General features: G+C 42.3%; 1 protein-coding gene across 14 annotated transcripts in view; it reads right to left on the bottom strand.

Moving 5' to 3' along the window:
• LOC124287200 (kinesin-like protein unc-104) overlaps positions 1-13,160 on the bottom strand; it is a 95,585-nt gene that overhangs the window by 60,234 nt on the left and 22,191 nt on the right. For all 14 annotated transcript variants that reach the window (XM_046723693.1, XM_046723687.1, XM_046723689.1 and 11 more), the window contains exons 5-6: positions 6,262-6,441; positions 5,907-5,972 (exon numbers count right to left, since the gene is read on the bottom strand). In XM_046723693.1, coding sequence (XP_046579649.1) covers positions 5,907-5,972; positions 6,262-6,441 — 246 coding nt within the window. The remainder of the gene's footprint in view (positions 1-5,906; positions 5,973-6,261; positions 6,442-13,160) is intronic.

Raw genomic sequence — 13,160 nt, 5'->3', positions numbered from 1 at the left:
GCTACTCTAACGTAGCTGTACACTGAATATAACTCAGTATGAGCTTAAGGTTGAATAACCTAAGCTAAATATGTACATAGCCCTAGAACTCCATGGAGTTATAAGCTAGTGAATATATGTATCATATATCTAATAATCTCGTGGGGGTGAATATTAACGCGCCACGAGGGACTGTCAATTGCTGAGCGAGGACCAAAGGACCGAAATGATGAATGCCAGAGACGTCCTCGGTGGTGATGTCTCTGAGATAGTGATTAGCAAACACCATGTTAGATTTCCAAAAGCAACCTTCCATAATTGTATTCAATGAACAGTTACCATGAAGGGCGAGGGTGGATGCCAATGCCCTGATTTCATGAGGATTTGATGCTGTTGGAGGGTCCAGTCCTGCTGCCTTATAGGCGCCAGTAAAATGACAGTTCTTATCCATATTGATATGGTGGTACGAGACTTCTGTCTGATTTGTGGCTTATACGTGGGATGAACAATCTTCTGAGCGATCTTCGCCTTGTTTTGGAACGACGTAAATAGATTATGAGAGCTTCATTACTGGGCATAGAGATAAGTCCAATGTATCTTGAGATCCAAGAATTGAGGATAAGCGCAGGGATGTGAAATAACCTGTCTGGTTGACCTGGTAGTTGATTTTTAGCGATGAAATCCCATCTTAATCCCAGGTGCTGTCTTTTTGATTTTCATCAAACTGTATCCTCTCATAATCTAGAGCATGAATTTCAGATATTCTGGCTGCCGTGGCTAGCGATAACAGGAAGACTGTTTTCTGTGAGAGAAATTCAAACGTTGTCGATTCCAATGGTTCGTAATCCTCACTTGTGAGGTGTCGTGAAAACTACATTCAGATCCCAAGCTGGGCGTGGAATTTCGCTTTTGGTCCTCCAATCGGAAAGCACGTAGTAAGGCCAGTAACTCTGGTGTTCTTGTTAATTTAACACCCGTTCTCATAGAAATCACAGAACTAAAAGCCGCAAGATATGTTGACAATGTCGAGCCTTTTAAATGTTTGTTTTGCCGTAAGTAACACAAATAGTCTGCCACTTGAGGATGCGTGTAGCATCTCTCGCTGTAAAACCCTTGTTTGTTGCATAATTTTGAAACTTTGCCACTTGTCATCGTACAAGTTCGCGTTGAGTATCGTAAGGCAAAGCGTGACCGCTTTTGCCGCCCTGGTAGAATATCCTCTCTTGTTTAAACACATTTTAATACAGTCCATAATGAAGTTTGAATACTTCTGGGTTTCTGTGCACCTGTTTGGTGTGAGGATGTATTAACAGGTTTGGCGCGCTTGGGTAGTTCTAGTGCCGGTTGACCGATATCTTGTATTAAGGCGGGAACCACGTTCTGGCCGGCCAATAGGGCGACCAAAGTGAGTTGTAGGCTCTACGCGTTGGTTGATTTTCTGTAATACTAGAGGTATTATTGCTGGAAGGCGGAAAACGCGCATCATTGAGGCCTTCCCATGAAATGCTTAGAGCGCCTGTTGCCCATGCTTGTGGGTCTGGCACTGGTGACACGTAATGTCGGTAGTTGATTGTTGAACCTTGTGGCGAATAGATCTACTAGCGGCTCCTATTTGCTTGATTATCTGTGCAAATATCTCTGTATTGAGCATCCATTCTGTCGGGCGGACGGTAGATGTGGCGAGAGAGCGTCTGCTAGTATATTCCTGGCTCGGGAATGTGGCATGCTTTGACATGTAGATTTAGATCTTGGATTAATTGAACAGTTGAAAGGTTAAATTCAAAAGGTTCGCGATCTCGTTGAGCCTTGTCTGTTCACATAAAACGCCACTGTCGAAGTTGTCGGTATGTATCATCAGGTGCGCATTCTGTAGAATGTTGCTCCAATGTCTTATGGCGTTGATTACAGCTTTCATCTCTAATGCGTTTATGTGGAGTTTGCTTTCTAGCTGAGTCCATAACCCTGATGCCGTCGGTTGGAGAGATGAGCTCCCCAACCTTGGAGCGCACTGGCGTCTACATATAGATGGGTTTTGAATTCCTGCTCTGCTAAACAAATCCCTTCGCAGACATTCGATTTCTTTGTCCACCATAATAGATGAGGTCTGAGATGTATCGGTAGACTGAATGGTTGTAGGTCGTCGAGATGTGTATTGATCGAAGACCTGTAACGGACGTAACTGTAATCTGCCTATGACTGTCAAGTCTTGGGCTGATGTTAGAAGACCTAGTAAGCTCTGCCATTGTCGAAGTGGTAGCGGTGACAGTAGAGCTGGTGGAATGATCTGTTGGATCTTGAGCCAACGGTCTTCTGGTACGACTATACGGTTGAGATTGGTGATAAATCGGATTCCTAGGAATTGCAGATCTTGCGATGGTACTAGGTCCGACTTGTGTAAGTTTACTAACCATCCCAGCTGTGTTAGTAGCTTTATGATGTAGTTTAACTGTAGTTTGAGATGCTGTGGATCTTGATCTACTTGTATCCCGTCGTCGAGGAAGAACGCACTCGCGTAGCCCTTGACGATGTAGATAGATAACAATCGGTTTTCGTTATCCCTCGTGAATAACCATGGGGCTGATGCTATTCGAATGGGAGTACTTTCCACTGGTAATGTAATCCGTCTAGCGTAAACCGAAGGTATTTCCTGGATTCGGGATGTATTGGGATGTGCAGATAAGCATCTTGTAGATCTATACTGCCCATGTAGTCCATGGGGGCGAATCATCTGTCGTAGCTGCTGGTAAATGTAGCATAGTGAACCTGGGTGGTTTGTTTAAGTAAGTCTTGTTGAAGAAGCTCATGTTGTAAATGAGTCTGTATTTCTCCTTGGAGTTCTTCTTGGGTACTAGGAAAACTGGGGAGTAGAAACCTGGTTCGATGTTTCCTTGCTCTATTACTTCTATGGCCTGCTTGGTTAGGAGTAATGTAACCGCTCTCTTAACTTTAGTAGTTGTTGTGCCTCTACCTCGAACTTGTGAGGGTTGACTGTTAGTGGAGGCTTGGCCTGTAGTGGGATACGAAATCCGCGTTGAAGAATGTTGGAGACATAGGTGTCTTGAAGTATTCCCCAGTTTTCCCAGTGTAGTTGAAGACGTCCACCCACTTGTGACGGTTGTACTGGAACGGCTGGGGGTGGAAGACTCCAGTCGTTCCGAACCTGTCTTTCAGCGTTTATAGTTGCGGGAACCTCTGGGTGTCCTGCCTCGTCCTGACCCTCCTCTATAGTTGCCATATGGGCGCATTTAAAAGAATCTCTTCCCCTGGAACTGGCAATCTTCCTGTCTCTAGCTCTTTGTAGGCCCGTGAATTTAGATCTCCCTGAGTATCTTTGTGAAGTCTGTCGAATGACACTGGCTAGCGTGTCCATCGATTTAATCATCAGGACTTCTCTAGAATCCTTGGTGACTTCTTTGGAGACTGTGTCTATTCCTCCGTCAAATATGGATGGGGAAGACCACGGGGCTGTATATAGTGGAGCTGTAAAGTTCTCACCCCAGTTGCAGGAAGCTAGGAGGCCTTGACGACGAGCTAAGGTCAGTGCTGCTGAGACAGACGTCAGATGATCTGTTAAAAACTGCTGGTCCTTCTTTTGCATCAGTAGGGCCGAGTAAATCATTCTGTCATCTTCAGAGGTCGTGTTCCGAAATCTGGAGATAAGTGTCTCATTTATTGTTCTAGATCTATTTAGACCGAAGAACATACGCCTCGTCATGGTTTCTATCTGAACCAATTTCCGATCATCAATCTTGTAGTACTTGTTCTTGGCATCGGAGATCAGCTTATAGTTCTCATCGATGTCTTGTGCTTTGAAGAAGGGTTCCATATTATGCGTGGAGAACTTCTTGGCGCTGAAATTTGGCAGATGTGGCGTCTGAACCTTTGTGGCTTTGTTAAATGCTGTATCTAGGTTCTGAGGTACCGCCGCAATCGGGTCGATTGGGGGTAGTGTAATAGCATCTGCGTCATCTTCTTTCATCAGATAAGTCTGCGCCTTATTGCCACTCTTGGAAGGTGATGAGAGATCTAGATTATTGACCATCCAATATCTTATCTCTGCATCTGAGAAAATAATTCCTCCATCATCTTCCATTCCATCATCATAGATAAGAGGTTGTTGCTCTTCTGATGTAGGGCTGTGTGGCTCTATCTCTATATCGTTTGACGCTTGTGGAGATCTAGTTGTAGGCTTATGTGCAGACCTGTGAGGTGATCGGCGTGGTGATCGGGCGAGGTGATCGATCTTGGTGATCTATATCGATAGGTTGACCTTCTTGGCGATCTATGAGGGACTGATAGCTCGCCGAAGCTCTTGTGTAGTCCCTTGCTGATCTTTTAGATGAAGACGATCTGGGTTCAGGTGTCCGCAATGCATGAACGCCGAGAAGCTTCGATATGCGTCGGTCCTGGGGAGCGATGATATGACCTTCGCGAAGGCTTGCGTGTGGTCTGGTGATCAGATTCCATATCTGAGTAAGGCGCCCGAAGAAGGTGATGATTCTTCCGCCGGCGAGCTTAAGCCTTCGAAGGCTGTACATCTGGGTCCTTCGTCGAGGTGGTCTGTGACTTCCTTCGGCGAAGGCTGCATTGTCGTGGCTGCTACGTTGACAGATGGTGCCCTGGGGTGCTGTCTCACGTTGGAGCCGCCAGCGCTCGGACCCTGGGATGGCTGCTTCTCCAGTCTATAGTGGCCTTCCATCATAATCATGATCTGTTTCATAAGATCGTTTGGGATGATCTGCGACGTAGTAGATGGTGCCCTTTCTGCTGTGTAAGCGGTGGGGCCCTCAGCGATCTCGTCTGACATCAGTGTAGAGGCATCAGGCTGCTTGTTGATCTCTGCTGGCGTCACTGTCGCTGTCACTGGTAAACTTCTTGTGGCGTATGTCGGGTATGATGATCGGCTGGTCATCGTAGAGGCCCAATTCTGCTGCTGGAACGATCTCGTCTGAGAAAGTTCTCGATGACTTCGTAGATTTCCCTTTGGAGGAAGACGCTGCCCTGGGGGTACGAAGTCTGCGTTGAGAAGACGTTGAGGCCCTCTTGGACTTTGTCTGCGATGACTGGATGTCTGGAGAGGCCGGTCGCTTCTTAGAGGTGACGGACTGCATCCCGTCCCTCTTCCGATGGGGTCTCAAGCAGAACACCAGGACGGGAGGGGATCACTCGACAGCAGTTGACTGGATGGGCAATCCGGCGTATCGGCCATGTCTACACCTAGTTTGCGTGACCTATCTGCAACACGTCTCAAGACGCTTAAAGATGGTATTTATCAAAGGCAGAATTGGTTAAATTTATGCAGTAACTGCAGCGTGAGTCAAACGCACAAAGGCGTAGTACAACTAGGGCATACCACATGCGGATCCGCAAGAGCGGAAAAGCGTAATCTACAAATAGTACAGTTTTTCATCAATGTAAAACTAGCTGAACAATCACGAACTCACGTGAATAAACAGTAGAAATACGATTAATTATTAACGCAAATAACTGAAGGATACTAGCTATACCTTTATAGTAAACTATAAAAGGTAACTAACTAAGAAAAACCAAAGGATATAGTGTGTAAGGAGACACAGGCGCTCTCACATCCTGCTCACTGGGCGAAGAAGGAGAGAGTGAAGCATGAGGCCAGAGGGTGGCGACACCTGTTCCCGCGCTTACGGCAGGGGAGGTAACTCGTGGGTGAGTACCAATTAGTGATTTTACATTGAAGGGAGCTTCAATTAAGGAGATACAAGTGTTCCACTATGTTCGCAAGAGGAAGGGGACAAGCAAAAGAGCATGAGTCAGGATAAGGAAAAATTATAGTAATCTGAGGCTGGATACAACCGAAAAGGACCAAGCTTTAACTTCAGCGTCAGTTTGACACGTCAAAGTTTGACACAATGTTGTTTAACAGAATGTTGACTTCCTGTCACAAGACTCACCTCCACTGAGAAGTGGACATCCTCACTCTCACTCTTCTTGATCCGTTGGAATAAATCATCACAAAGCTGCAAATATAATTCCACAAATTATTATCAAAAATTACTTCAATATGCCTGCAACACTGTATCTCAATAATACACTAACATGCTGCGTCTTCAACATGCATAAATTTACATGATTTTTCAAAGATGTCAGACAATGTCAGCAAAATTTCATTTCAATGCAGTATATTTCAATTTCAAAGACCTTAATGGAGGCTACTATTGAGGACATTTCTGTTTGGAAACTTTAAATTATATTAATATACTGGTACGATATATTGACATCCATATTGAATGACCTTGACCCACTCACCTGTGGAATGATGCCCTGTTGACCTGGTTCATTCTTTCCCATCATGGTGTAGCTCTTTCCTGACCCAGTCTGGCCATAGGCAAAGATGCACACATTGTAACCTTCAAACGCATGGTCCAACATCTCCAGTCCAATATCCTCGTACACCTTGCTCTGTGATGCAAACATTGGGTCATTTGCCTGAAACACAGAAGAACATGGTGAAATTAGTTTCCTGCTGGTTTCATCTTCCCAAAGGGGCAGTGGGATAGCCTAGTCACGCATAGTGATGTCCTACTATGCACTGTCTCTGAGTCAACCAAGGGTGGCGGGGGTAGCCTAGTAGTTAAAGCATTCGCTTGTCACGATGAAGATCCAGGTTCAATTCCCCACAAGGGTACTATGTGTGAAGACCATTTCTGTCATCCCCCGTCGTGGTATTGGAATATTGCTAAAGGAGGCGTAAAGCCATACTCACTCACTCATCTACCCATTACAAAAACCACAGGATTCTTCTTTTTCCTACAGCTTAAGATCATCTAGTATGTTAAGGTTGTTTTTTCAATTATTCTGTCAGATGGACAAAAAATTCATGGAAGTTGTTTGTCTGATGCTCTGTTATAATTCAAAAGGTTAATGGATGTTTATTACTTTTTCATATTACTTTATAGTCATATTACTTCTGAATAACAATCAAACGAGTTATGGGCCTTTCTTTCCAAAGTTTGGTTTTGAAAATGCTGCCTAAATATCAAATTTGAAAAATCATACTTGGCTATTCCAAATCCAGAAAAAATCTGTTGTTTGACGTCCATTCAATTTGAATCCCATGATTTCACTTACCGATTATACCGTCAACTCAGTCAAATGAAGCCTTGTAATATTTCATAATATTTTGATTCCCAGGTGTCAGATTTGACCAAAATATAAACCTATATTATCCCCATTTCTGCACTCCTTGTTGTGGGGTAGCCTAGTGGTTAAAGCATGTGCTTGTCATGTCGAAGGTCAGTGTTTTCCCAAATGAGGAAAAGGTGGGAAGCCCATTTCTGGAGTTTCACACCTTGAGGCCAAATGAAAAAAATGTTGTGGTTCTGATTACACCTCTTTGAAACTTAGGGTAGGTAGGTAGGATTTCTTTGTTTTACATTTCTTTTAAAAGTAAAGTACAAACTAATAACACACTTATCAATGTTTAATTGTTTATTCAATCAAGCTTGCAGCCATCATGTCGACTTTCTCTTATCAGAGTGACTAATGTGGTGACGGGAAAAAACAATGGTATCTGAAAGCTTATTTTATTCATACCGCCTAAAATAGATAGGGTCGGCACCAGAATTCAAGGGTCGGTCGGGTAGTCGGAAACACAACATTTTTTTAGGCCTGATATTTCTGGAATATTGCCAAGAGCAGCGTAAAAACCAACTCGCTCACTCTTGGCATTACTTTCAGATGATATAAGATTCAGCATACTCTTCTCACACCTTTCAGTTTTTTTACCAGCTATCTTTCTGTCGCAGATTAGTTAAACCAAAGTCATGTTCACGTCTTGTTGTCTCATGCTGTACAGAATGTTTTCATCTTAATTTCTCATTTACCAAGTACACTGGTTCAGCCTTATTCCCTAAAAACACTTCACCTGCTCATTTTGTATGCTGTGAAAACCTTTGTTAATATTACGTATCTCATGACAAAGTCTTTCAGAGAAAATTACATAAATGTATTCAGATTTTTTAAAAAGGGAATATAAAAAAAACTGTCAATGTTCATGTGAAGATGTGCCAAAATGATAATGACCAACACGATGTTGATCAGAACCATATTTGAACACATCAACCTCACCAACACAACATCCAACCAACACAGCTTGTCCCCAAGTTACAAATTTTCCTCGGTCAATTAAATAAGTACTCTGACCTTGGTACCTTCTCAAGTTCAAATTAAGACATGGACAAAGCCAAAGCGTCTGAGCATAAACAATCAAATAATAATGCCGAGAAAGATGAAAAACGCCATGTGATGAATAAATCAAAGCAGAGTTGAGGAAACCTCGGTGGTTACAGTGTACTCAGTCATCTTGTCCTACCTACATCATGCTACTTGAAAGCCATGTGATCAATATTTGCGTCTTACCGTGTCTCGCAGTGCACGGAGCTGATGATCAACATGGCTTTGTCTTGTAATAATGGATGTGGGGATAATAAGCAGGATTCTGCAGGAAGCTTTACTTGTATATCAAATCAGTTTACCTCAGATATTATAGATTTTCCATTTCCAGCACCTGGGATGATAATGCATACTGGGGATGACTGTCTGAGTTTGGTTTTACGCCGCTTTTAGCAATATTCCAGCAATATCACGGCGGGGGACACCAGAAATGGGCTTCACTCATTGTACCCATGTCGGGATTCGAACCCGGGTCTTCGGAGTGACGAGCCAACGCTTTAACCACTAGACTACCGCACCGCCCCTACTGGGGATGAAGCTGTCGTGAGCAAGCTAAATGTGGGAGTTATGTTGTTGTCAACAATGTTACAATGAAGTCTAATTGAGTATGGACAAGCTCAATCAGAGGTCAGTAGCATGAGCAACAAATAACAAAGTAGATAGGAGTCGGATTTCACTAAAGCGCGCTGTGATGACTGACTGAGTATGGTTTTACATCGTTTTTAGCAATATTTCAGCAATATCACGACGGGGACACCAGAAATGGGCTTCACAAATTGTACCCATGTGGGGAATGGAACCCGGGCCTTCGGTGTGACGAGTGAACGCTTTAACCACTAGGCTACGCCACCGCCCCTCTAAAGCGCGCTGTGACCTGTATCTGTGATAGGTGACACTCGAGACTGTATTGTATCAACCAGAGATCAATAATGAGAGCAACAAATTATGAGGAAGATAGGAGTCAGATTTTAATGACTGAGCAAACTGTATCAGTAACAGGTGATACTTCAGACTTGACCAGATCAACCAGAGGTCAATATCATGAGCAACAAGAAGACAAAGTCATCAATATCCCCTGCAATGGCAAAATACTCTTCATGATTATGTCTATGAGTTATGATTATGTCAAATATTTAGGGGTGTATATAGAAAAGTGGAAGGAGAGCATTGAAAGGCTTTTAAAGTTCTGCTCCAGAAAGCAGCACTATCACCAATTTCAGGCTAAGTCAAACTTGTTGCCATGGAAACGCCAAAAATATTTTATTCAGAATTCCGAAACTACCACAAAGTACCAGTACACCACCAGATCTATCTATGGGCCAAGTTTGGTGAAGAAATATTGAACGGTTTTAAAGTTCTCCGGAAAAGAGCACTACCACCAATTTCAGTCTAAGTCGAACTTGTTGCCATGGAAACGCCAAAAATATTTTATTCAGAATTCCAAAACTACCAAAAGGCACAAGTACACTACCAGATCTATCAATGTGCCAAGTTTGGTGAAGAAATAGAGAAATAGTTTTAGAGTTCAGCTCCGGAAAAGAGCACTACCACCAATTTCAGGCTAAGTCAAACTTGTTGCCATGGAAACGCTGAAAATATTTTATTCAAAATTTCAAAGCTACCAAAAGGCACAAGTACACTACCAGATCTATCAATGTGCCAAGTTTGGTGAAGAAATAGTGAACAGTTTTAGAGTTCAGCTCTGGAAAGAGCACTACAACCAATTTCAGGCTAAGTCAAACTTGTTGCCATGGAAACGCCGAAAATATTTTATTCAGAAATCCAAAACTACCAAAAGGCACCAGTACACCACCAGATCTATCTATGTGCCAAGTATGGTGAAGAAATAGTGAACGGTTTTAGAGTTCTGCTCCGGAAAAGAGCACTACCACCAATTTCAGTCTAAGTCAAAATTGTTGCCATGGAAACGCCAAAAATATTTTATTCAGAATTCCAAAACTACCAAAAGGCATCAGTACACCACCAGACCAATCTATGTGCCAAGTTTGGTGAAGAAATAGTGAACGGTTTTAGAGTTCTGCTCCGGAAAAGACAAATGTGCATGGACGGACGGACTGACGGACGGACGCACGCACGGACGGAGTCCATTTTAATACCTCCCGCAAAACGCGTTGCGGGGGATAACAAATTATGAGGACGCGAGGACCTGGATTTCACTGATTGAGCAATGTGAAACTGTATCAGTAACAGGTGAAACTTGAGACTTGACTAGATCAACCAGAGGTCAATATCATGAGCAACAAATTATGAGGACGCTAGGACCTGGGTTTCACTGATTGAGCAATGTGAAACTGTATCAGTAACAGATGATACTTGAGACTTGACTAGATCAACCAGAGGTCAATATCATGAGCAACAAATTATGAGGACGCTAGGACCTGGGTTTCACTGATTGAACAATGTGAAACTGTATCAGTAACAGATGATACTTGAGACAGGACAAGAAAAATATCATCCAGAGATCAATAGTGTGAGCAACAGATTATGAGGAAGCTGGGAGTGGGGTTTCAGTTAGGACAAGATCAACCAGGAATCAATATATGAAGAAACAAGTTTGGTGAAGGAATAGTGAATGGTTTTAGAATTTAGCTCCAGAAAAGTGCACTACCACCAATTTCAGGCTAAGTCAAATTGTTGCCATGGAAAAGCCAAAAATATTTTATTCAAAATTTCAAAACTACCAAAAGGCACCAGTACACCACAAGATCTATCTATGTGTCAAGTTTGGTGAAGAAATAGTGAACGGTTTTAGAGTTCTGCTCCGGAAAAGAGCACTACCACCAATTTCAGGCTAAGTCAACTTGTTGCCATGGAAACGCCAAAAATATTTTATTCACAATTCCAAAACTACCAAAAGGCACCAGTACACCACCAGATCTATCTATGTGCCAAGTTTAGTGAAGAAATAGTGAACGGTTTTAGAGTTCACCTCCGGAAAAGAGCACAACCACCAATTTCAGGCTGTCAAATTTGTTGCCATGGTGCCATGGAAATGCCAAAAATATTTTATTCAGAATTCCAAAACTACCAAAAGGCACCAGTACACTACCTGATCTATCTATGTGCCAAGTTTGGTGAAGAAATAGTTAACGGTTTTAGAGTTCTGCTCCGGAAAGGAGCACAACCACCAATTTCAGGCTAAGTCGAACTTGTTGCCATGGAAACGCTAAAAATGTTTTATTCAGAATTCCAAAACTACCAAAAGGCACCAGTACACCACCAGATCTATGTATGTGTCAAGTTTGGTAAAGAAATAGTTAACGGTTTTAGAGTTCTGCTCCGGAAAAGTGCACTACCACCAATTTCAGGCTAAGTCAAACTTGTTGCCACAGAAACGCCAAAAATATTTTATTCAGAAATCCAAAACTACCAAAAGGCACCAGTACACCACCAGATCTATCTATGTGCCAAGTTTGGTGAAGAAATAGTTAACGGTTTTAGAGTTCTGCTCCGGAAAAGTGCACTACCACCAATTTCAGGCTAAGTCGAACTTGTTGCCATGGAAACGCCAAAAATGTTTTACTCAGAATTCCAAAACTACCAAAAGGCACCAGTACACCACCAGATCTATCTATGTGCCAAGTTTGGTGAAGAAATATTGAACAGTTTTAGAGTTCTGCTCCGGAAAAGACAAATGTGCACGGACGGACGGACGGACGCACGGACGGAGTCCATTTTAATACCCCCCGCAAAATGCATTGCGGGGGATAATGAGTGTTTCAGAAGACATAAATGGCAACGTAAATTGTATTTTTGTTTTATCTCATGTTTTCAGTTTTTCCCCAACAAACATAAAATATGATTTGAAAAGCATCACCAACATAATTTTTAAATTTAGTGTTTTGGTTCTCAAGTAAGTATTTTGCGACCAATAAGCAACAACACTGATTATTCAGTGAAGCTCTTGACAAAGGTGTGTGTGCTTGTCGTAGTATCTGCAATCACGATAATCTACAGTTCATTTTTATAGTCAGAAATTTATTTGAAAAATAATCATTGTTCCAGTATCAACTGCTGTATGAGTGATTACTAACAAATCTTATCAATCAAAGCAAAAACGTATTCTGTTCTAAGCTTTTGACATTTTCATGCACGATGTCAAATCGACATGCATGAGTCAGCTGTCTGTTTTCACAAGCTGTGATCAAGAGGTTATGAATCACCCCCAAAACAGCTGAACTGAGTGAACAGTCCTGAGGCTACATCATACAGAGGAAGTGTGTGATTATGTGTAATAACACATAAGTCAGCCATACACGCCTTGCACCCTCCTACACACACTTCAAGCAGTAGTAGTGTCATCGCCAGGGGTAACTGCACTCCATGTATAATAACAAGGCGTATACACCAGCAGTCCACCTGGTACTGTTTGTTTTACTTGCTCATCTCCTTCACACAGAAAACCAAGATCGAGACACAACCAACACATAGGCACAAAAAAATAAATGTTGTGGTTCCGATTTCCTACGTTTCAGAACTAGGGTAGGTAGGTAGGTGTTTGGGGTTTTTTTGCAAAATATTTTTACATTACTCATGTGTCAGAAAATAAATTTAATTTATTATGTGGTGAGTAAAATTGTTAGGCTCGGCAGGAATATTTAGGGTCTGTCGGGAAATCGGAACCACAAGCTTTTTTTTTTTAGGCCCTTAAACTACACCAGCATATGTTTGAGTGAAAGAAGCATATTTTATGCCCAGCCAGCAATATTTCAGCCATGTCACACTGCAGCCTTGTGAATACAATTAAACCGTTAATCTGGACATTATCATTGAATTCATCTGGATATATTTAAAAAAAATTCATAAATATATCATTTCAAGGTAATATAGACTGAGTGATTGAGTGAGTGAGTTTGGTTTTACGCCGCTTTTAGCAATAATCCAGCAATATACACCAGAAATGAGCTTCACACATTGTACCCATGTGGGGAATCGAACCCGGGTCTTCGGTG

The sequence above is a fragment of the Haliotis rubra genome, unplaced genomic scaffold, assembly GCF_003918875.1.
Source record: "Haliotis rubra isolate DU_JTF1 unplaced genomic scaffold, ASM391887v1 Scf4, whole genome shotgun sequence".
NCBI lineage: Eukaryota > Metazoa > Mollusca > Gastropoda > Lepetellida > Haliotidae > Haliotis > Haliotis rubra.
Note: the sequence above shows the minus strand (reverse complement) of the source record. Positions and strands in the feature narration are given on the sequence as shown.